Below are 24641 nucleotides of genomic sequence, written 5' to 3'. Positions count from 1 at the left end.
AATTTTTCATGTGGTCAATTGAATCAAATCATCTGAAAGTTCCCCTCTCCAGCCAGAGTCCTCCCATCTTTGGACCTTCTGTGCTAGTCTGTACTGGTTATTCTTGGGGACAGCTACCTGCACAGCTACCATCCCTCCCCAACATCTTGGGGACTCCCTTTGCCTCTTTCTTGTGTTGGAGCTTCAGTTTCCTGGATCCTGTGTCTTCCTTCTTCTTAGTTTGCTTACTTATCTTTGTGGAGCACATTCTTTTGTAGTTTCTTGGGAAAGTATACATGAGAAGTAAAATTTATAAGACCCTGCATGTCTAAAATACCTTTATTTTACCCTAACTCCTGATGGAAAGTCTGTCTAGGTATAGAATTCTGGGTTGGAACGAGTCACTTAATCTCTCTCTAATCCTAGTTTCTGTGTGGGTCTGAATCATTTCTTTTGGGAAAGACAGAAAACTCAATTCAGACTGCCTTAGGCATGATCTTGAGCAGTTGATAACTGCCTACACTATTTCTACTTTACCTATATTCCTCTTGTGATGTCTATCATGAGATATCCTATGTGTAATTCATTTCATATGGTCAGGCAACAGTCTCTGGTATATTGTCATGGGATTATATATGTTCTGCTCATTCATTTTCATTCAAATGCATTTTTTAGTGAAGTATAGTCGATTTACAATGTTGTGTTTAAATATCTAAGTCAGATTCTAAGTAAGTTAGTATCTTAATAATATTCATATTTTGGATTCAGTTACTTCACTTTTAGGAACTTCATTTAAAGAATAATTGAATTGTACCAATGATGTTTGTCAAAAGGTTGTTTATTGTTGTGAAAAACATGGGGGAAAAGGACAGCATATTCATTGGAACACTTTATAGCACTAGCTGTAAGTTTCTGTTTTGTTTAGCCAAGGGTACAAAAGGTTTTGAAAGTGGCCATACAGAGCTGGAGTAGATGCATCATATCTGCATGCAGCTTTGCTTAGCCCACAAAGTTCCTGCGAGAGACGCAGAACTTCTGGTGACACTGTCTAAAAAATGTCGAGGCTTACAGATCCAAGATGCCACAATTCATGTAGTATCATAGCCTGTTCCTGTTTGGGGTTCATATTACAAACCTCCTTCAACTTACAGTGGGATTGCATTCCAGTAACATCATCATCAAGTTGAAAAATAATAAGTAAAACTATCCTAAGTCAGGACCATCTGTTTTATTATATTATAAATAATACCATTTTATTTCTGCTCTTCATGCTTCTACCTAAGGGCATGTTAACAGATGTGAAGCTTTTAGGAACTAACTTCTGCATCAGTGAGGCAACATTTTTACCAGGCTGCATCAGTGCCCAGGTAGCCCGAGCACCCCTGTCTCTGGCTGCGTCTCAGAAGAATGGATGGATTTTTGAGACCACACACTAAAGCTGAAGAGTTATTACTGTGGGGCTTCCTGAAGAAGTGGTTAGAGAATGCGTGGTTTGTGTGTGTGATTTTGGAAGTGGCACAATTTCCAGTAGTGAAATGGTTCGATAGAACCTTAAAAGTGACGTGTGGCAGAAGCAGAGTGAAGGAAAAGGTCTCTTGAGGAGGCAAAGGCACTGAGAGGTTGGGGTCTTAGGTGGGTTGCCCATACCTACGTGGGTGTAAAGTTGTTTTTTTTTTTTCATTTTTCAGTTTTATTAGGTAGAATTGTTACAATTTGACTGCACATATACAATGTATTGCGTATAAATACATATACACAATATACTGCACATTTAAAAAAATTACATATACGTACTGTTCATTGTTTCTAAGAACATTTAGAGCTTTAGCTTTTTAAACTTACATAGTTTTCAAAGGAATGAAGCCAACCACAAAATAAGAATTACTTCAAAAAGATACACACACTGTGGGTGTGAAGTTAACAAGGCCAATGACAGTGGCTGAGAGGGACGGGGAGACTGTGAGCTGAAAGAGACAACAACCATGAGTGTAGACTGATTTAAGCCTCTAAGGTTTATACAAGAGGAGGGAAGCAGAGTAATTGTTCAAAGGTGGCACTGGGAGCAGGGAGGGCCCTGAAGTACGTGGGGGTGGTGAGAATAAAGACTGCAGAGGAAGTGGTCCAGAAACAGCCATGTTTTAGTTCAGGCTGATAGGTATAGAGAACATTCTGAAGAAGAAGTTGAGGGAAGGGCAGTTTGTCTGTACCATGGAGTTGGAGCTGTAGAGTGGAAGGGTTTTAGAAGGGAGGGGATTATTATGCCAGATGAAGGGGTGTGTAGAGGATTATGGGATTAGAGTTGCAGTGAATTTTTAAAATTTGGATCATTATTTTAATGATAATCTAAAAATTGATTTCAGTGTCCAGAGTTGAGTTTATTTGGAATTCCCCCAAGTAGTTCTATACGTTTATATGAAATTATAATAAAAATAATTTAAATCAATACTATTGGACCATGAGAATTTGAGAATATTGTCTAGAAATATCTAAGATTCCTTCCAATTCTAAAATATGGTTAGTCTGTATACTTTCTTGTACATAGAATACATTAATTTTTAGGTATTGTAGTCCTCATTTATTTAACACTACTTGTGACACATGTTTGGTGTAGGATAGAAAATCCTGATTATCTTAAAGAAGTTAATTACCTAGAAGTTTATCACCTGGAAACATTCACTATTAACATGTGATGTCTCTCTAGATTTATTTGTGTTTATTTTTCTATATATATCTATGTATGTGCATCTCAAAGAAGTAGGAAAAGATTTATTTTTAATTGGAAAACTGCGTCATGCCACTCTATTATGCATGTCTTACCTTGTCAGTATGTGTATTCCTACATCATCATTCCTAATAGCTGCATGCTGTTTCCTTATATGGCTTATCATAATTAATTTAGCCAGTTCTCTATTTGGAACATTTCTATTGTTTCTAGTTTTTCACTTTGCTATAACACCTACCTTTAAATGTCTTTCAATAATATACATTTTTAGTACTAGTCCAATTGTTTATGTATCTCATTAGAAAAAAGTCATTCAGTTTGATCATAGCCCAGATATAATCTGGAGTAATTTATTTATGATTTTTTTTTTGGTAAATGTTATAGGTTTCTTGGTTTAAAAAAACACACATACAGTAAAATAATCTATGTTTTTGGTAGTTCAGAGTTTTCCAAACTGCTTTTCTTGGATCCTAAAGGTTTCCTTCAGTACAGCTTTCCCTGCTGCTCCTCTTTTATCTATTTTCTTCTAAGAGATTATCCATTTAAAAAGAAATAAGTTTTACTATTAAAAAAAACAAACAAATAATGATTTAAACCACTGAGCTCGTCCCTGGTTAAGAGGTGAAGTTAAGTTTCATGATTAGTGGCAGAAATGGGACCAGAATCTGTATTTCATGACTCCTGAAAAGACAGTTAGGATAAGTACATCTTCTAGAAATAAAAGAAACCAAAAAAAGTACTCTACTCTACTCTGTATTGCTCACTTTGAACGTGTTTGCAACATGTCCTTTATTTGTATGTTATCTTTTTTTATTTCCACTTCAACAATTTGGAGTTAAAACATTTTAGAAGACACTACTCATCAGCTTAACCAGTAATTAGCGTTGATGAGTAGAGAGAAAATTTAAGACAGCTGCCAAGTTGACCACTAAAATGAGGTATGATTTGCTAGTATTTGTCATCTGCGGGACTTTATAATTATAATAATAGCAGTGTAGTTACACTCTGATGGAAAGTTGACAGTTAACTTTTTCCACTTATCAAACTTAGGAACAATTCTGAAAGTTTCTAGTTTCCAGGTAATTTATCATTCAACTGATTAAAAGCTATTTTGGGCCACAATTATGAACAATAATAAAATTTTACATGTGGATGACATTAACACAGTGTTCTTTCTTTCTGAATTTCCAGGGAAAGACTACTATTATTCTAAGGTGTCTTGACAGGTAAGTGTTACGTTAACCTCTAGAGACTACATTTTTGTGTATTCTTGTTGTGTGGGACAAGTTAGAACCTAAAAGACATATGGAAAGAGAATAATTTTGAGGCTGAAACAACATACTTTAATTCTTAGTGACTTAGTATGGCTTTTAAGATCTCCTTTAAAGAAAAAACAGCAGTCAAGCAAAATGTACAGGATTAATATTGGATTTCCTTATTTGGGGGAAGAAATTAACATAATTACTCAGCCTATGATAGTAATTACTTTTTTTGGCTATGCTACTTTGATATTTAATTTTTTTATTCTACTTATTTGAACATTGATTATAATCTTTAAATTGCTCATGGGTACATTTTGAAGTACATTATTGATCCTCAAACTGTGCATGTTACCATTTGTTTTATATATTTTCTAACTTTCTATACCATAGAAGCATGCCAGCAGATTAATCCTAAATGGATTATGATTGGTAGGTGTTGCAGGAAGTTGATAAGGAAAGTCTTATTTGTTTGCAGCTCTCATTAGCTAAATGATGTCCATGTCTGAGCTGTGATTTCGGATAGAGACCTGTATTAAAGTCTTTCACTGATGTTTCCATTAAAATGGATAGTCTTTAGGTTCCCAACTCCCCACATCCAGGCTGAGCATAAACCTGATGCCAGAGCTTCTCACCTGGCCCAGATGCAGAGAGCTTGTGCCCTGACACGGCCGTCAGTACTGCCAGCCCCGCTGCCTTCTCTGCCCCACAACACTGCCTCTGGGTGCCCCCAGTACATGCAGGTGCCATTATTCACCTCCACAGCTGCTACTAAAATCTGTTAAGATGGTTCTTTGAAAGTTTATTTAATTTTTGTGTAAATTTTTAATCATTTTTACTTCAGTTGTTATACAAGTTATAACTTTACTAATAAAGTTTTTAAGAGGAAGCAAAAATAAACCAGGCAAGCTGATAGCATAAGAAAAGAGTACCACCCATGATGGTAATGCTACTTGTCTTTATTATGCAGGGATGAGCCACCGAAACCAACCTTAGCTTTGGAATATACGTATGGAAGGAGAGCAAAAGGGCATAACGTAGTGAGTGTCTCTTTTAAGTAGTATTGCTACGCCATAGATGGAGGAGTGGTCATCCTGATGCTCTTACTATTTTCTTATCTACAGTCAGTAAACATAGCCAGCTGTACGCTTCATAGCTATGTACTTTCTAAACTCAAATGCAACTCAGCACACATGAAGCCAACTGAACTGTGAAAATATTTTGGCCTTTTCATTTATTATGTCTTAAAATGCTGGAATAAGATTCCTTTGTTACTTTATTGTACAGTTTTTCAGCACCTTTATGTTGTGTTAATGTGACTTTTTCTTCTTTCAAGTGAGAATAATATTGTGAGTTACCTTCTGTCTCCCCAAAAAATCTGCTAAAAATATGGATGTGACCTGTAGAATATTTATGAAAATATACTGCTCAAAATCCAAATTATTAGTAATTTTACATATAAATCTTGAAAGTGGTAATGCTATTTGAGACCACAGGCCCTAATTGCTTATAATCCTATTCTCACTTGTTTTAGTGTATCTGCAGAGGAAAGTTAGAAATTATTCAGGATAGAGGAATAGTCTGGAGTGTATATTGGAATAAGAAATCCTAAATAAATTCTATATTGGAGTTCTCACATGAAAAGATGCCATTTCTTAAATAAAGTTAGGTGTATGGAAGAACAATCTAGAATAGAAGGTCCTACACCTCCCATAACATAGGCAAATTTTTATAGATTGATCCAGTCCAAATGTTTGATCATTAAGCAATGTATAAAGAATTAGAACTGCCTGTTGCTGCTTCCTGGATTGGTTATTAATGCAAGTTGGTTATTAAAACTGTGAAATTAAAAAGAAAAGAAAAAACGTAATATATTGAGATGTTGGGAGAACTTTATTTTTGTGACCCACATGAATTTCTACATGAGTGATAAGCCTAGAAGTGGAATTACCCTTTTCGTTGGAAATTTTGAGACAACTTTCATATGCTTAACTTTTGAGAAGAGCTGTAAAAACTTTCCTTCATCAAATTGTTAATCAAGGGAGATTTTCCAATGCAAACGTATTTCCCCAACAAATAGTGATTCAAATATCAACAGCAAAACAATTTTAGTGAGATGATCACTTGTCAAAAATACAAAATACATATATTCATCTAAAACTGCTTTAATAACCATCTTTCTCTTCCAAATTCATGGTATCAGATAAATAAAAACTCATGCGATTCTTTTTCATTGTTTTTTTTTTTCCTCTAAACTTTGTGTTATCAAGTTGGACTTCTCCATGTTCATTCTAAAAGATTCATGTCTTTCTCAGATTTAATGTAACCTAAGAGTTCTAAATGGAAGCACTTTATCAGTTCCTCACACAATCTTGTGTCCTGAAGGCTCCTCAGCATCAGGCCAGAAGCAGAGATGCCATCAGCTAGTAGTCTGGGAAGGTTGTCATGGAATAGATGGTCCTATTTCCAAGCTGCCTGATGGCGCAGCCCTTTCAATCTCCTAATGTTTGAGTCATGTAGAAAGAGGAGCAGTTGTTGCGTCTCCCCTTGTTCCCCAACCTGCCACTTGTGCTGCCCGTGCTAGGGCTGCTGTGTCCCCCTGGGAGTCAGGCACAGATGGTCTGCTTAACTTTTGCTCAGGTATCCCGACGTGCAGCCAGGACTGCCATCTGTATGTCTGATTTGTCTTGTGAGCTTCTGCCTCCCTAAGTGAGGATGTTTTCCCGTTCAATTGTTTAATTTCTATCTAGAAAATAACTTTTCAAAAGGTAATACCAAATGTGTTCAGCTGGTTAATTTTATTTCAAATTTGAGTGTCTGTTTCTGTGATATTTACAGAATTGGGGCACTGTTTACTGTCTTCTATTAAGGTATTACCAGAATTGAGGCATTTATGTACACACATACATATTCTTAATGTTTCATTTTTGTTCTTTGGAATCGATGTTCTGATGCATGTTGAGGGATGGGATAGAGAAAGGAGAAAGTTCTGACTGCCAAGAAGGGGTTGATTGAGGACTGTAATATTCCATATCCATAATTATTATTGGCTTGTGCTAATAAAGTATAAGAAATATTTAAAATTTTAAAAAAGCAAAAATTTTAATATGAAAAATACCCTGTTTTTTCAGCCAAAAGATATTGCTCACTTCTGGGAACTAGGTGGAGGAACTTCTTTATTGGACTTAATCAGCATACCCATCACAAGTGACACCTTACGGTAAGTGGGCCAGCTCCAGAACAGCTGTTAGTAAGTATCCAGTCGAGTCCAGTGGACTAGCCTTTTGTGGGTCAGAATTTGTAGGAACAGTTTTATGTTGCTGAAGGCTTACGTTCATTTCCTTTCTATGTGCTTAAACTGTAATGCTCTCAGAGATTTTAAAAGAACCAAGGTTCCTGGCCTGTGCTAAAATGAGACTGTTGGCATTCGAACTAGTAACATTTTGCAAGGCTGCAGACAAAAACCCCCAAAAAACCAAAACATGTCAAGTAACATCTGGGCAAGGAATTCACTTGGGAAAAATAAATTTGAAAACTTAATTCTTTCTAATACCCGTCCAAGTGTGAGCTAATTCAGCCCTGAGTTTTTCCTTAAGCTGGATATTATAACTTTGAATTTAATGCTAATTAATACCATTGAAGATTCATCCAAGGGAATTCTATGAGTTAGAGGAGGAAGAAAGTCTATTTGCTGACCTTAAAAAAATAGAACCGGGTGGAAAACCTCAACTCTTTAGTGGTGTTTTCTTGACAATATATCCCACGTTTTGGCCAAATCGGATGTGGAAAATTGTGACATTTCTCATAATGTTCCTGGGAACCCATCTTTGCCAAGAAAAACAAAATTTTAAAATCTGAAATATCTTACTCTTGTCAGAATTTAACACAAACCACTGGTCTATGCTGCCTGGACCAAATATGAAGGGCTTGACAATTATTTGCTACATTGCAGCCATTAAGATCTTTAGAGTGGAATTATTTCTTGTTAACAGGACAATCGTTTTTCCATAACTAGCTGGTAACATTGGTAACTTTATTTGTCCAGTGATTTTTTTCTTTTAAAGAAATATAATTTACTGTCTTTTACTTACTGCAAAAGTAATGTATGCTCACGTAGAAAACTTGGAAAAATACTGAAAGGTACATAGAAAGTTAAAGCACTCTCAATCACATGAAAAATAACCACTGTTAACATACTGAGGTATTTTTTTCAGTGTTTTCAGTGTCTGTAAGTAAAGTACTGTGTGCAGATATGGGATGTTTTATATTTACATTTAGATCCTGCTTTTTCACTTACAACCACCATTTTCCGCTGACATTATGTGGAATTTTACAGCCATATAGTTTTTCCTTTGTCCTTTAACAGAGACCAGTAATTGAAGCTGCCTGGGAATTGGGGCAGCTCTTGGTGGTGTGGTTAAGAAGAGATGGCGGGGGCGGGGAGGAGCTGAAGGAACCAGGGCTGCTGGTTAGCCTGGCCTGAGGGTGACAGGGGTGGAAAGGCTGGGAACAGCTCTCACCTCGCTGTGCCCTGGCTCCAGCTCTGGCCTTGACTTGTCACATCACCTGTCACATTACCTCACTTCCCTTCTCCAGACCTGCTGGGCTGGTAGAAATTCTGTTCTCTCAGGAAGCCAAATCTTTCCACAGCTGCTTTAATGTGTCCCTTTCTGTGTTCCTGGTCTTCCTTCCCTGGAACCCCAGGGTAGCTGGAGCCCTCTTTAGGAGAGAAGGGGGGTCAGGGTTACAATGAACGGACAGTAGGGGCGCTGGAGGCCTGGATCCAGAGTGGCTTACTGAGTGGTTGAAGAATTCAGGGAAGACATTTCGCTTCTAATGTCGTTACATATCTCAAGAGTGTTTGGTGACTGGAATTAACTTGACACATAATTTCCTTGTGTTGGACAAAACCCAGCAACTTGAGAAAATATTACCCAATGCTATTAGATACTGTTTATCTTTAAGATGACTGTTCATAAAATAATTATAGCTGCATTGAACATTTCTATAGACTTTAGATAATTTGTAATACAGCATTTCCTGTGGTCTGCTTCCCTGTTTTAAAAGGTTGTGTTAAAAATTTTTTTTTTAGCTGTCATCTGCTATGAAGGTAAAAGTAACACAACTATTTCCAGTGTACTGGAAACATAAATTTTAATCTTGGAAAAAAGTTGAAGAATCCATTTCTCCTTTGCTTAAGGCAAAGTTACTTTCATTTGGAAAAAATGATAAATCTTATGTTATATATATTTTACCTCAGTTGAAAAAAATTAAACCATAGTCCCCTTTTATAAATATTAACCATACTGAAACCCTGAGAATAAAGCAGTTTCCTTACTATTAAAAAAGTATATATATTATTATTATTACAATTAAGCAAAACTGTTTATGAGCTTATTAAAATGACATAGATATGATTGGCTAGACAATTTAACGGCACAATAATTTTACAGAAAATCTTGATAATTAATGTCTATGAAGACTACTTTCTGTATTGAGACCTGTAGTATAGAATTTAGCTACTGTTTTGCTTTAATTGCACAAAATAGCTGACTTGCTCAAACTAAATAACCTGACTGTATTATAAAATAACTAACATATATTATAATTCCTTGCTATCTCTACTAGCAGAATGTTTGCCCTGCTGATCCAGGACATGTTGGCCTATGATATGGTTCTGCACACTTATTATGACCATTTTCTGAAATACTCCTGGATTTATATTTGTTCATTTTTTTGTTGTTGTAAAATATTAATATAAAATACACCACTTTAACCATTTCTAAGTGTGCAGTTTAGTGGCATTAAGTATGCTCACATTGTTGTGCAGCCATCACCACCATCCGACTCTAGAACACTTCATCTTCCCCAGCTGAAACCTTGTCCACCTTAAACAGTAGCTCCCTATTTTCCCTCCTGCAACCCCGGGCAAACCCTACACTAGTTTCTGTCTCCAATTTGACTAGGTATCTTATGTAAGTGACATCAAACTTGTCCTTTTTTGAGTCTGTCTTATTTCATTAGCATAATGTCTCTGAGATTCATCCATGTTGTAGCACGTATCAGAATTTTCTTCCTTTATAAGGCTGAATCATATTTAATTGTATGTGTATACCACATTTTGTTTATCCAGTAATCCACTGATGGACATTTGGGTCATTCCCACCCTTTGGCTGTTGTGAATAATGCTGCTGTGAGCATTGCTGTGCAAGTATCTGTGTGAGTGCCTGATTTCAGTACACCCAGAAGTGGACTTGCTGGATGTTTTGAGGACTCACTATGCTGTTTTCCACAGTGTCAGCTGTATTACTTTACATTCCCACCAGCAAGGTCCAGGGGTTCGAATTTCTCTATATCCTTAACAACACTTGTTATTTTCTGGAATTTTGTTTGTTTTTATTTTTGTTTTTTATCATAGCTATCCTAGTGGGTGTGAAGTGGTATGTCATTGTGGTTTTGATTTGCATTTCTCTAATGATTAGTGATACTGGCTATCTTTTCATATGTTTATTGGCCATGTATGTATCTTTAAATAGAGAAATGTCTATTTGAGTCCTTTGCCTATTTTTAAATTGAATTGTTTGTTGTTGCTGAGTTTAGGTTTACATTTGATACACACACGCATGTGGTAATGGTGGTGGGGTACAGTGGTCAGGGGTGTGCTTTCAGAAGCAACAGCTATGGCAGGTATGGATCTAAATACCAGCTCTCCAATTTACTAGTTATATAAATCTGTGCCTCAGAGTTCTAATCCACAACGTGGCCATCATAACATCTTCTAGGAGGTGGTGTTGTTTAAGAGTAAATAAGCTGGACAGTCCCCTAGCAAGGTCCATGGGTGAGTCTGTTTCCTTCTCCTTCACCTGATTGTTGCATTGTTGCTGCTGCGATGATGATTATTTTTGCTTTATTTGGGACACACAGCAAAATTGGATCTAAACATGGCATTGTTGGGCCCAATTGTTTATAGATTATTTGAACTGGATTATTATTAGTTCAAACAAAAGTTTCACTGCCACTATTGTTTGTAACACTTAAATATCACTAGACGAAAGCACTGGAGTAAGTAAGGCTATAATTTTGAATTTTTTTCTTAGAAGATTGCTGAGTTTTTTCCCTTAAACTATAGTGTTATTCCTTGAAAATAAATTTCAGTATAATAGGGCGGTGATTATTTTGAGTCTTTTTTTGAAAGGTGTTTTTTGTTTCTTTAGGACATTTTCTATTGTTCTTGTTTTGGATCTTTCAAAACCGAATGACCTTTGGCCCACCATGGAAAATCTGTTGCAAGCCACAAAACTTCATGTAGATAAAATGATGATGAAACTGGGGAAGACAAATTCTAAAGCAGCTTCGGAAATGAGACAGAAGATGTGGAGTAATATGCAGAAGGACCATCCGGTGAGTTGCTGCTGGGGTTATTCCTGGAATTCTTAGCCCCGTACGCAGTTAAAGATAACATCACAAACAACTTCTTTGGATTTTTACGCATGAGCTGAAATTCACTTGATGTAGATGAACCTGTTCACTGGAAAATTATAGCAATTTAATAAAACCTCAGTAAGAGCAAAACAAGGAAAAGATTTCTTATGTCTTCTTGTTAGACATCTGCTGTGATTGTTATGGCATATTACACCAGTCAAAAGGAATAGAGTTTTAAAGTAGGAGTTTGATACTGATTTTATAATCTCTGTAAAATGAAGATAAAAAACCAGATTGTACAAATGTCACCTGGCAAAGACTAGATGAAGCTACAATTTTAAGCAAGGAGTGGAGTTTTAGCCTTCACCGTCACTCTGTACTTAACATTCATTTAGTGTCTGTCACATAATATCTTTTTCTCAGCTGACACTTAATTAAATTATAAAATTGCAATATGGTAACATAAGTCCTTTATATACAGTCATAAATGTCATCTTCTAGAAAACTAAGAGCAGTATTTTATATTGCCTAGAGTTTATATGAATGTGTTTTACAAAGGTGACATCAGAACAAAACTGATAGTTTATGGTTCCCATATATGCAGTATAAATGTTACTGTAACAATGGTTAATACAAAATAATAAAAAAAATTTTAAACAGAAAGATGACATGTTACATAAGAAAATAAAAGGGCAGAACATGAAAAATACTTATCACAGTAATTTGGGGAATTGTCATTTCTAGTTTTATACTTGAGAAGTATAGCTTAGTTAAGTGAAAGTTAAATACCGGAACAGCTTCTGTGTCAAGCAAACAATGTCAACATCTATGAAAAGATTTGAAATGATGTATTTGTGGAAGTAAGTAGAAATTGCTGAATATGTAATAAAAACAATTAATTTTAATAAATCAATGAAATATGTTTGTTAACAGGATCGTGAACTGATTGACCCATTTCCAATTCCTCTGGTCATAATTGGAAGTAAATACGACATTTTCCAGGTAAGCTCTTCCACTTCTCGTTGAGTGTGTTGTACACGCACGCCTCAGCTTTATAGGCGAGGAACAGAAGTAATGATGAAATGAGAGGAGTGATTCTGGAAGGGAGAGACCAAAGAGTCACACATCTTAAAGAGGATTTTGGAAAAGAGAATAGAGTTGGGAAAGACAAAATAGGTCAAGAACAGTAAACACAGTGGGGGAATAAGGCAGTAGAATGGGGATACGGTAGAAGATTTGGAAACTGAATCGTTAACCCTGCCACTGAGGGAGAGACTTACACCCCAGCTTTTAAACTGAAGGAAGTAGAAAACTGGTTTCTTCTTATCTTTGCTTGTCAGAGAATCCTTAGGGTATTCCACACTATCAAATGTGTGCTTATATCTAAATTCTGTTGAGCTAAGTGTTTAAACGAGGGCAAGTCTGATAGTCGCAGCTCTGTCGCTCCGCCCCCTGCAGAGACAGACACCAAGGTAGTGGAATCCTGCCCCTCAAGGTATGTGCCCAAAAACAAACAAATAAGAAAATCTATTTCTTTAATAATTTTCACCTTCCTACTGCAGATATTCATTCTCTCAACTTGTTTTTTTCTTTTTAATATCATGTTTCTTCAGGATTTTGACTCTGAGAAGAGAAAGGTCATATGCAAGACACTTCGATTTGTTGCACATTATTATGGAGCATCATTAATGGTTTGTACTTTTCCTGTCCTTTGGGCTTGAATGGACAGTAACAGATTTGGGCAGGTTAGCAACTTGATGCACAGTCGTGAGTACCAGTGCTTTTACTAATGCCTGTCATCCCCTCCTTTCCTTTCCGTTGCCCCCAACCCCCTTGTTACAGAGTGACTGTAGTATGTGTAGAGAACACAGTCTGCTAGATGGCCTTCTTAGTTTCCCCTTAAGAATCAGAATCTGTATTCTCATGAAAGAAAAAGAAAAAATCTTTTAAAAGTACGTTCCTTTTTAAACTTAAAAAACATGCTGTTTGTTGTAGAGGTCAGAAATATGAACTCAGGAGTCCTGCTGGCCTGGGTTCAAAACTCAGGGCAACCATTTACTAGATGTGTGATCTCAGACAACTCCTCAATCTCATTAAGCCTCAGCCTCCTCCAGGTAAAATGGACAAAAACAGTGCCTTCCTTGTAGGGTGGTTGTGAGGACTGATAGAGGGTGTACAAGAGGAAGCTTAGCACAGGGCCTGACACACAGTATTGTTCAGCAAATGTTGGTTATTATAATTACTGCTAGCCTTATCTTCCACAGCAGGGTAATTTTGCTGGATATCTTTTAATGCAATAAAATATAAAAACATTTTCGTTAAAAAAAAAAAATACTTTCTTCCCATTTGAATGGTCTCTTTTCCCCTCTAAATCAAAGTGCTCAGAGGAAACTGGAGACAACATGGCCTAGGCCCCAGCCTTCACAGCTGGTATGTTAGAACTAAAAGTAATAAATACGATCTATGTTTAAAATTTGTTATACTTTTCAGAATACTCCAAATACATTTTATGATGTATTTTCTTAAAAATCATCCCCTCTTACGTTTGTACTGTATCTGCTTATGTATTAAGTTGACAGAGTACTTTGGAAATATTCTTTATTATTTTGAAAAGGTAAGGGGAATTTAAAGTAAATGACTCATCCAGGGGACAGGAGCAAAGACTGTGGACCTTGTAGTTTCTGATTTTGGCCACTAGATAAGGCCCCACATTTACTTCTTGTTAATTAACTGAGGGAACTCCCTATCTTTCTTTAGAAACAGATCGCATTTGATGATCAGTCAGGGCCTAATCTGGTCTTATGGGTACAAATTTGAAAGAAGTCAGGTCAACCCAGGCCACAGCAGGCCTGCCATTAACCATGGCTCAGAAGACCCTAGAAGACTGGGGACCAGGGCAGGGATTTGAGAATCCTTCATCTCAGCATCAGTAAGCCAGAGGGATGAGAGGTTGGCGCTATACCTAAGAGCACTTCTGAGCTACCAAGAGAACCATAAAGCTTTTCTGGCTCCCCAAACCATGAAGAGAGCAGCCGAAGTTCTCACAGCCCCATCTTTCAGTTTCACCTCTGCTCTTACCCTCCAGCCCGTCCCAAGGAGAGAGCTGGGTGCTGCTGTACGAGATTCAGTGATACTTAGCAGTTTTTCCCAACACTGTAGTGGATCCTTAATCATTTAGTCAAGAATACTGATTCAGTAGTATGAGCAACCTAATCAAGTTAATAAACCAAAAATAGAAAAACACTGATAAGTAGGACCAGATTTGGTGGAGAGCCACCAGGATGGTATAGGACTTAAAATTATGATACATAAGGAAGAGTATAAAATTATAGTCTGGCATCTAGAATGCAATGAACACTTTTAAAATATTTGAAGGACTGTTCAATGGAAAAGGGAATAAATGCATTCCTTGCTCTCTGAGTCGAGAACAAGGAATCAGTAGAGTTTAGCTCAAATTTAAGAAATAAATTTCTAATACTACCATTATCTGAAAGTGGAGTGAGTTGCTTTTGGAGATAACGAGTTCCCAGGCCCTGAGTTTATGAGCAGAAGCTCTGCGGTTATTGGTGGAGGATGTTTTCAAGACGACTGATGCAGCAGCTGGGTAAGGTCGAATTAGAGACTTCTCATGTCCTCCCAGGCCTACAGTCCTATGAAATATATTTGTGGTTAGGTTTTTTCCCTCACCTTATAGGAAATAATACATAATATAATAATAATAGTAAGTTGTGTTTGTAAAATTCAATTAAAGTTTTCCTGTTAAAAAATTACCTTGGGGGGATGTTATAGCTCAGTTATAGCTTAGCCTGCACGAGGTCTTGGGTTCAGTCCCCAGTACCTCCATTAAATCAATCAATCAATCAATCAATCAATCAACCAACCAACCAACCAACCAACCTAATTACCTCTCCCCAACAAAAACAAAACAGAACAAAAATGATCTCACTATAAGCATTAAAATTGTTTCAATTTTTAAAAATAAATATATCATATCTTATATATTCACATGAATGTCCTCCTTGGAATACTTCCCCTGGGAGCTTATTCTTAATCCAGAATGAATCTTATCCTGAAAATTGATCTCTCTGCCTTGTAATTAATTTTATTTTGGTTCAAGATTGTTTTTCCAATTTTGATATATCTTAGTCATTCTGATTTGGTTGAGTGACTTTTCATATTTCCAGAAAACAAATGTAGCCTTAAAAGATTTGAAAGGTAACCACAATGTCTCGGTTTTCACCTGATTTCTCAGCTTAATAATTAGTACCCACCCTGTTTCATTCTCTAAAACATTCTGGTTATGGTCACCCTGGTTACAGACCACCACTGGGATATTCAGTAGCTTATTTTGCAGGTTCCAAAGGCAAGAAGAAAAGTTTAAAGATTGTTTTAGTGAGTATCAATATTGTTGGACTAGTCAGTCTGCAAGTTCCACATTAACTGCTTTGAAGGCAGCAGTATGCCCTTGAATGGAAAAGTTATTTATGAAGCATACCACCTATTTTTTAACCAACCAGACTGCATTTTGGCAATGATGAGGATCCATACGTGGGAGTAGCTGAAATGATTACTGTATAAACACAGATCCATTCAATATCATGTACTCATAAAGTTTGAAGAGTGAGTTAAAACAAATTTATCAAAATTTCTTTCTTTTCCTTTATTCAGGTTTTGTTGTACCTATTCAAACACAAGTATTTGCTGGGCAAATAAATAGTAATTCTCTCTGCAATCTGTACTTGTTCAGAGCCATATTTATTTTACCTGTTTCACTGATTTGAAAGCAGAGCAAATAATTTATTCTCCTGATTTTTTTTCTTTTTAGTTTACCAGTAAATCAGAAGCTCTGTTACTAAAAATACGTGGAGTTATTAACCAGTTGGCATTTGGCATTGACAAAAGGTACTGTTAAAGTATTTTAAAATATCTTTTTATTTTATTATTTTTTTGGCCAGTATTTTCATCTGGTTATTGTTCTCGCCAGGCTTTTGTTTCTTGACCAGGAAAGTACCCCAGATGGCTGTTCTTAGAGAAATAATTTCATACTATCTCTTGCTTCTTACATTGTTTAAATATTTCTCAAATTGTACAACTAAAATGTTAAAAATACTTAGACTAGAATAAAATAATGATACTGCTATACTTGTTTCCCTGATTTCTCTTACTTTTCTTTCATTTTAGCAGCTTTCCCTCTTTATTACCACTTTCTTATATTGATTAGAAATGGAATTTCTAATTTTAGTATGTATTTTTCTTAACCCTGCTACTTTTGGGGGGTTTGATTTAAGGTCATTTGGGTCTGTCACTTTTTCTCCTATAAAACCTTTACTAATGCTATACTTTAATTTTTGAAATCACTTACATTAATGTTCACTCACTCATTTGGGGCAGTGCTCTCACCAATAGCTAGACATAAAACTTGGTTCTTGTATTTACAGTAGAGAGTGACAAGATACTCGATTGCTAAACTAAATTAGATTCTTTTTTCTTTTTATCCATGTAGCAAATCAGTATGTGTGGATCAGAATAAGCCACTGTTTATCACAGCAGGATTGGATTCTTTAAGTCATATAGGTTGGTGAACTTATTAAGCTTGTTCAGTCTTTTTCTAATTGCTTATTGATTTTATCCTACTCCCTGTTCGCTTCATCTCCAACATACCACCATTTCTGGTTTCATTACCATTGCTGCTGTTTCTTATATATTTACTTGTATACACAGTATTCATTGCAAAATGCACCACATTGACATATTTGTGATGGAAGAGATGTAAGATGAAAAATGTACATGTATTTTCTTTCCCCCACTGATTTCCAGGTACTTTTAAATTTTAGCTCCTTGAGTTTAAAAGAAAACCAGAAGCATAGAGTGGTCAAGAAATTTAAAGCTATATATTATGGGCAATGATGAAAAATGTAAGAAATTCAAATGATGGAATAAACCAAAAAGAACACAGTTGTATTAACTAGCTATGCCTTAACTTTGGAGTATGAGAAGAGCTTGCCTCAGCTAATGGGATGTGCTTCCTAAATTTATAGATGCCCTAGGCTCACGAAGCAAAAGGAATTTTAAGTTTATATAGTAAAGCTCCTTACCTTCCCATAGAAGCTGTTTTCATTGTGGACATTTTCAGGCCTAGCAACTCTTTATACTCCGGGGTTGGCATAGTTTGGTTTTAACATGCTGATAGTAGTTTTTGTTTTTATTTCCCATCCCTCATTACTCTTACAAGCTAAAGTTGACTTGACTTCAAATGTGGAGATCTTTGTCATGAGATTATAGACTGAATTGGAATGAAAAGAATAGAGCTGTTAATGAATAGTTATAAAGACTGAGTTTTATAATTATTATTAGTACCAACTTAATTTCATTAGCAGTAAGAATCACTGTATGTACTGATAGGTAGTGCTGATGGAAATCTTTTGCCCATGTAAGTAGTTGGAGATCAAAAAAAAGGTTGAAAATGATTGAATTTTAAAAATCATGGAGCTTGGACCTCATCAAAATGAAAAACTTTTGCTCTTAAAAGCCCATGTGAAAAGGATAAAAAGATGCTATAATCTGGGAGAAAGTATCTTCAAACTACATATTTGACGAAGGACTAGTATATGGAACTTAACAGTTTGAAAAAATCCAGTTAGAAAATATGCAAAAGACATGGGCAGACATTTCACTAAAAAATATATACAAAGGGCAAATAAGCCCATGGAAAGATACTTAATATGATCTTCTAGTATTTTCCATTATATTTAGTAATGCCATATTATCCTCCAAATTAGCTGTCCCAGTTTGCACTCAGCAGCACAGAAGAATATGTTTCCTTACAAATTCATGAAATACATGAGAATATCAAACTTCGTATTTTTGCTGAGCAGCAGTTTAAGTGCGAGGAAGGAGAATTACAGATTACTCATTACTCTGTCTCCTCTTTGGTACTAGAATTTCCCCCTGGGCCTTGCTACACTGGGTTAGATAAATTTTAATAGTGACTATATTAGGGAGAGGAGAAATGAGTGATCTAAGATTTATATTTTTATAGGTATCATTTGTTTTATTGGTAGAGTTTGTAATGTTTTATCAATGCAGCCATTTGGAGTAAAACTTTCAATTTTAGGATCTCCTCCTGTTCCTGATAATGACATTGGAAAGCTTCATGCCCATTCACCAATGGAATTGTGGAAGAAAGTGTATGGAAAGCTCTTTCCACCAAAGGTATATTTTTCTAATTCTTTTAAAGCAAGAATTTTCAGCACTATTCAGTAGTTATTGGGAAATATCCCAGTGGGCCTATTATGGTGACTTTGTTTTCTATTCACATGCTCAAAAGTCAATTAAACATTTGCTAAAAATCTATTGCATATGACACACTGTGGGGCTTAAAAAATGAGTAAGACACAGTTCTCACTCTGCTTTCAAATGGAGCTTTCTGGCTCCAAAAGGGAGAGACAACATCTGAAAGCAGAGGGAGGAGGGAGGACATGGTGGAGTTTGAAATGGCCCTCACTGGTGATGATAAAAGATCCAAAGATCAGCCCTTGCTGGTGAGCTGAGGAACGGGAAGTTGACTAGTGAGGTTGATAACAGTCATTTTTTGGCTTATGGGCATAAAGTGATTTGAAGAATTGTGATTTCAGAGTACCAACACACTAAAAGACGTCAAGGACCCTGCAAAAGACCCTCAGTATGCTGAAAGTGAAGTTGATGAAATGAGAATTCAGAAGGATCAGGTATTACCCTAAACCATTTCTTTTATTTCATCTTGAGTTTTATCACAGAAATATCCTTAGAATTCCATAAATTTTTCTCAATTTGTTTCCTTAATTTTTTCACTTAAATAATACATCTCTTGTACTATTTAAGTGAAAGAAGGAACTAAAAAATCACCTATCATTCTGTCATCCAGAGATGACTTAATGTTTACATATCCATTTTGGATTTTCCAGTTTATGTTAAAGATGGGTAATGAGTTTTACCTCACTGCTGGGGAGACACTTCCGTAATATCCTTTTGTTTGTGGTATTACTTAAAAGGTTTTTTAAAATTAGGACATTTAGATGTATCTATACTTTTCTTGTATCAGAAAAATTAAGGATGACCCAGTCTGAAAGCACTCAAACACAGCTGACAAAACCCAGGATCTCTCAGGAAAGTGGTTAAAAGTGGAGACTGCATTCCATATATGCCCAGGTAGCACCGTTTGTGATACACAAGTAAGAATGCAAAAGGTGGTAAATTCATCGTGATCCAGTATTTAGCTTTTCCAAGATCTCCTCTTAGTTTGATGAAAACAGACTCTGTGCATGCAGCCTGTGACCTTACATCAGTAAGCACAGTAAGCTGAGTGCCCTCATCACCTCTCAGGTGGGATTTACAGAGCTCTGCCACCTGGCCAATCACACTGTTGCAAGTGTAACCTGAATGCAACCAACCACCATGAGCAGTGACCAGGGTCTTTTTCTCAGCACTAGCCTTTCACTTTCAGGGGCCCTATAATGAATTAACAATGTTTTATTTGAACATAGTCCAGAAGACTTTTGAAAAACATGTCATGAATATTTAGAGGGCTTTTAGCTGTAGCAAAGTGAAAGGCATGTTGTAGGATCAGTAAAATGACCTCATGTAACCCTTATTATGTGTGCAGCTTGGCTCTAGAGATTAGTTGGAAATCATCTCTGAATTAATATTTAACTAGGAGTCAGTGACTAACCGCCATTGTTGATAAGAGTATCTGTATTATATAGTGGTCCCTTTTATTACATTTATACATATAGGTATTATTAAAAGTATTTCTGAGTGTCATGAGTTTTCATATGCAAATTCATCTTCCCTAACTGACCTAAAACCATACAAATTTTGAGTGAAACTGGAAAGCAGCCCACAACACCTGTATCATTCTTCACTCAACCTTTGTACCTCACTAATTACTATACTGTCTTGCCTGACATTTTTTTTAACTCACCCGAAAAATTATTTCCTAATTTTGCCTCTAAATCAGTTTCTTTGATAGTATTTTAGTAGATGAATTGCATTGAATTCAGTTTGCACATGTAGTACCGTCACATAATTTTGTGCTTCTGCTTTAAAGTCACCCTTATGATTACCAGTTGATGCTCAGTTATTTCATCTCCACATCCAAAGGTTGGCATTCTAATAGCCAAAATTTTAAATTTGTATATTCTTTCATGTTCTTCCAAAATAGTTTCAGGGCCTTACATTTTTTCCAGTTGACAACTGGTACACACAGAAGCTGATTTAGGTATGAGAAAATTCTCTATAGATTAACTTTGAAAGAGCCCTCTTTCCCTCTAAACATTTAACAATAACATTTTCATTTTTAATATGGGCAAGACCGTCAATGCCAGTTTTATTAACACAACCTATAAAAGAATCTGCATTAGGTGAAAATCTGGTCTACAGCTCTTTCTTAACATTGCCTGCCTGCCCTTTTGATCTTTTAATATGATTATTGCCACATAACATTTTTCAGTGAAAATAGCATTATAGTCTTTAGATTTATCAAAATAAATCAGAACCATCCATATAAAAGAAATTTCTCACTCAGGGTTTTCCATAATTACACAAAAGTATGTCCTAACCTAGAAGCAACCTGTAAATGCTTAAAGAAGTCTATACTCTGTGCCTGTCTGCATACCTTTAACCCAATTACTTCTTGTACTTCTTAGGAGGAAAGATGACATCCTGTTTCACTGAAATATAACCCAATTGCATGGGTGGAAGGCTGGCCCTGAGCCTGTCTGAGACCAGATGTGATCCTCCTCTTGACTCCCTCCCCATCCCTAAGCCCAATTATTAGTGGCTTAAATAATCAGGAATCAAACAGAAAGATCAGGGCCCATAAGCTTTGGCAGTGAAATTAGAGCACGTCACTTCCAAGATGGGGAGTCTAACTCATGAGTTCCATTCAGTTCCTCTAATGCTTAAGCCTTTCAAAAAGACCCAAGTCATGTAGAATCATCAGGCAAGAAAGACGTGTCCATTCCTCCGCCCCTAAGAACTGCACTTAAACCATAACAGCTGTCAAAGAATCTCGCCAGTGTGGGGAGACACTGAGCTGCAGTATTCCATGATACCTTACTATAAGTCCTTCGTAGAAAAACATGTCATTTAGGGCAGTTGCCCAGAATCCCTTTTGCTCCCGGTCCCCACAGATGCATGAGGATCCTCACAGTCAGTCCTCACGGGTTTGAGGGTCAGTCTTAAGACCCCTTTCACCTTTCCTGCAGACTAAGTGTCTTTCTTCATTAACTCTCTTTGCCAGACTTCACAGGAGCACCAGAAAATACTTTCTCAGTAGTTACTTTTTTTAAAAGCCCTCTAGTTTTAAAGGATTCTTGACTTTAAGGGAAATGAATATAGAAAGCACTTGCTGAACCCTTCTCCCTCTTTTCTACCTTTTTATTGTCAAATAAAAAAAAAAGGAAAAGGTTTGGGCAAACAATTATTTTTAAGGTCTTCTTGCTCAACCATACGTATCTATTTTGAATCCCTGTTTTCAAAAATCAACTTGTTTATAATCCCTAGGCCTATAATTCAAACACACACACACACACACACACACACACACACACACACACACACACACACACACACACACTTGCATGTTTAGGGGGAAAGGTTCTTAGTGTTCTTAATTAAAGATGCTGTTTAGGCATTATCAGACTGTGGCCCATTTATATTTGAAAACTTTAGAGGCTTTCAAGAGGCAGGGTGGAAACCTTTCTTGGTTTTGCTTTCTCTTTTAAAATACTAACGCGGCCATGAAGATTTGCAGTGTAAAGAAAAAGTACCATCATGTAATTGTGAGGTCACTTGTGCACATCCTGGAGACCTAGTGGACAGGTGAGTTCTGTACCACGTTACTCAACTTCCCTCTGGCATGGCTGGTGCGACCAGCCCCATTCTCTGCTGTCTTTGGAAGGGAGAGTCTGCTAGCCAAGAATCTCAAAGCAATGTCCTCACCACTGCCATTGGTAAAAATAATTGAACACTTCCAATTCAAGACAAAGTTTATGGTAACTGATTACTAGCTCATAAATGAACAGTAATCTTTGAAACCATAAGCTTCTGGTAAGGTAACTGATGAACTGAGTTAACTTCTTCAGAAAAAAATAGACCAAGCTATAAAGACTTCTTTGGAATTAATACTTTAAGAATTCTTCCAAAGTCTTTATACAGTTTTGAAACTTTCAATATTTAAATTTTAATAACTTAGAGTATAGATATGAAAGAGACAATCTACAATTTTTCTGAAAATGAGAATGGAATTTTCTTTTCCTAGCAACTATGAACTTCAGTGACATTAGCCAAAGGGCAGTGATTGCCTTATCTTGCAGCATAACCACTTTCTGCTTATCTGAAATAACATACTTTGTACAGTTACTTAGACATTGAGCAACGTGTAAGAGGCCAGGAGGCAACCCCTTAGATGATCCCTTTTGCATGTCAGTCATCTCATGCAGGATTTCCACCCCTAGTAAAATTTATCTTTGTTTTATGAATTGTAAAAGTAACATATACTCATTGTGGGGGGAAAAAAAAAAGACATAGAAGTATATAAAGTAGAAAATGGAAGTGTCCTGCCCTCTCCCCACCTGTTTGCCGTTTTCATGTGGCACATAGGACCACTGTTGCTTTTGATGTATTTAATCAGTCTTTACTTATGGGAGATCCCTAAGTTGTTTCCAGTTGTGTGCAGCACAGTGAGTGTCCTGTTATACCCTTGTGCTCTTCTCTGCCATTCTGCGTGATAAATTTCTAAAGGTACAATCACTGGATCAAAGCATATGTACATTTTAAATATTGATACTTTGCTAACTTCAGCCAGTTTGACACAAGTTAACAGCAAACCGTTAAAGATAAGATCACTTATATATACTTAAAATATGACAAATGCATTTAGTTGAAAGTTCGTATGTACTAAATAGTATATAATTCTGTCTGAAACTTTAAATTCATCTCTCCTGCTCATGCTACACAGAAACTCTGAATACTCTATATTTCTAGAAAATAAATCCTAAGTATAATCATTTATAAAACAACTGTCAAGAAGTTTTGGGAATGATAATGCTATAAAGGATACACTGTTATAAGCAAAAAATGCTAAGGCAGTTTTAAGGTGCCTGTTTAAATTTAAAATTTTTTAAAGAAATACATACTTTTGTTTTAGGAACTGGAACAGTACAAAAGAAGTTCTTCCAAGTCTTGGAAACAAACTGAGCTTGATTCTTGAACCTCATTCAACTATGGTGTGTTTATTTCCTTTTCCTCAAATACAAGTAATATTTTTTTATTAACTATTATAGTAACAAGCGAGGAAAGTTTAGATGTGTAATTTGTTAAAGGAAAAGTGGAATTTCTTATATTAGTGCAACTCCCTGGATACTTTTAAGTCTCTTAAAAGGGAAAAAAATTGTATAATTACATGTAATATATTTTTTTAAATAAAAAGAACTTTGCACTGCTTACCTGTAACATGTTTAAGTAGTGTATACCCGGTTCAGCATTGATAAGTTCCTGCTTGTTTCCAGGAATACGAAAGCAGAACAGTTAGTAGTAACAGTTGTGAGTATAAGGTTAAGTGTTTATATTAGACATGGTCCTTCTCTAAGGAGTCCTCAGCTGCATTTGGTAGGAAACTGGAAGTGGGTTCACTTTCACAGGTGTCATCTTTTTACTCTAATAGTGCAGCACAAGAAGCATCTGAAGTCCTCATTTAAAACGCACATTCCTGAGTCCCTACATCCAGAGACCCTGAATGAGTGGGTCTGGAATGGGGCTTAGTAACCTGCATTTTAAATCAGCACCTCTGGTGATTGACGTACTTATTTTGGGTAAAACTTTTTGAAGAACAGGCAAATGTAAGGAGATACTCTATCAAATAGCAGGCCAAAACTGTATGAGTTAGTAATAACCAAGATCATTTCCAAGGTGGAATAGCCTTTAAGAAGCCTTCTAACTCATATAGATTTGTGTACCTGCTATCCAGATTCAGTTAGGAGTAAGCATAATTGCTGTTATTAAACAGGAAAGTAATTTATTCTGTGTTCTTCCTTCCACTATAACATATGTTGACTCTAACATGCCACGCACTCAGCTTCAAATACGCACACTTACTAACCCAAGAATACCACGATTGATGAGTGGTATCCGAGTGGATAGCAAACTAGCTGGCTATTGCAATGAAATAAGACTTCCTAAACTAGTCACAGTGCATGTGGTTCCAATACCCCTGAAAACAG

At 36.2% G+C, this 24641-nt stretch overlaps 1 protein-coding gene across 2 annotated transcripts in view; it reads left to right on the top strand.

The window, feature by feature from the left end:
* Positions 1–23867, top strand: part of DYNC2LI1 (dynein cytoplasmic 2 light intermediate chain 1) — a 28576-nt gene extending 4709 nt beyond the window's left edge. Inside the window, exons 3-14 of one of the 2 annotated variants that reach the window (XM_010997152.3) lie at positions 3893–3927; positions 4931–5000; positions 7092–7180; positions 11175–11361; positions 12316–12384; positions 12996–13073; positions 16208–16284; positions 16886–16956; positions 18497–18594; positions 19017–19109; positions 22167–22242; positions 23570–23867. In XM_010997152.3, coding sequence (XP_010995454.3) covers positions 3893–3927; positions 4931–5000; positions 7092–7180; positions 11175–11361; positions 12316–12384; positions 12996–13073; positions 16208–16284; positions 16886–16956; positions 18497–18594; positions 19017–19109; positions 22167–22235 — 936 coding nt within the window. In that variant the 3' untranslated portion in view covers positions 22236–22242; positions 23570–23867. The remainder of the gene's footprint in view (positions 1–3892; positions 3928–4930; positions 5001–7091; positions 7181–11174; positions 11362–12315; positions 12385–12995; positions 13074–16207; positions 16285–16885; positions 16957–18496; positions 18595–19016; positions 19110–22166; positions 22243–23569) is intronic. The other variant, XM_010997153.3, reaches the window with a different exon arrangement.
* The last annotated feature ends 774 nt before the right edge of the window (positions 23868–24641 follow it).

The sequence above is a fragment of the Camelus dromedarius genome, chromosome 15 (genome assembly GCF_036321535.1).
Source record: "Camelus dromedarius isolate mCamDro1 chromosome 15, mCamDro1.pat, whole genome shotgun sequence".
NCBI lineage: Eukaryota > Metazoa > Chordata > Mammalia > Artiodactyla > Camelidae > Camelus > Camelus dromedarius.
The sequence above is the reverse complement of the archived record's forward strand: the minus strand, read 5'-3'. Positions and strand labels throughout refer to the sequence as shown.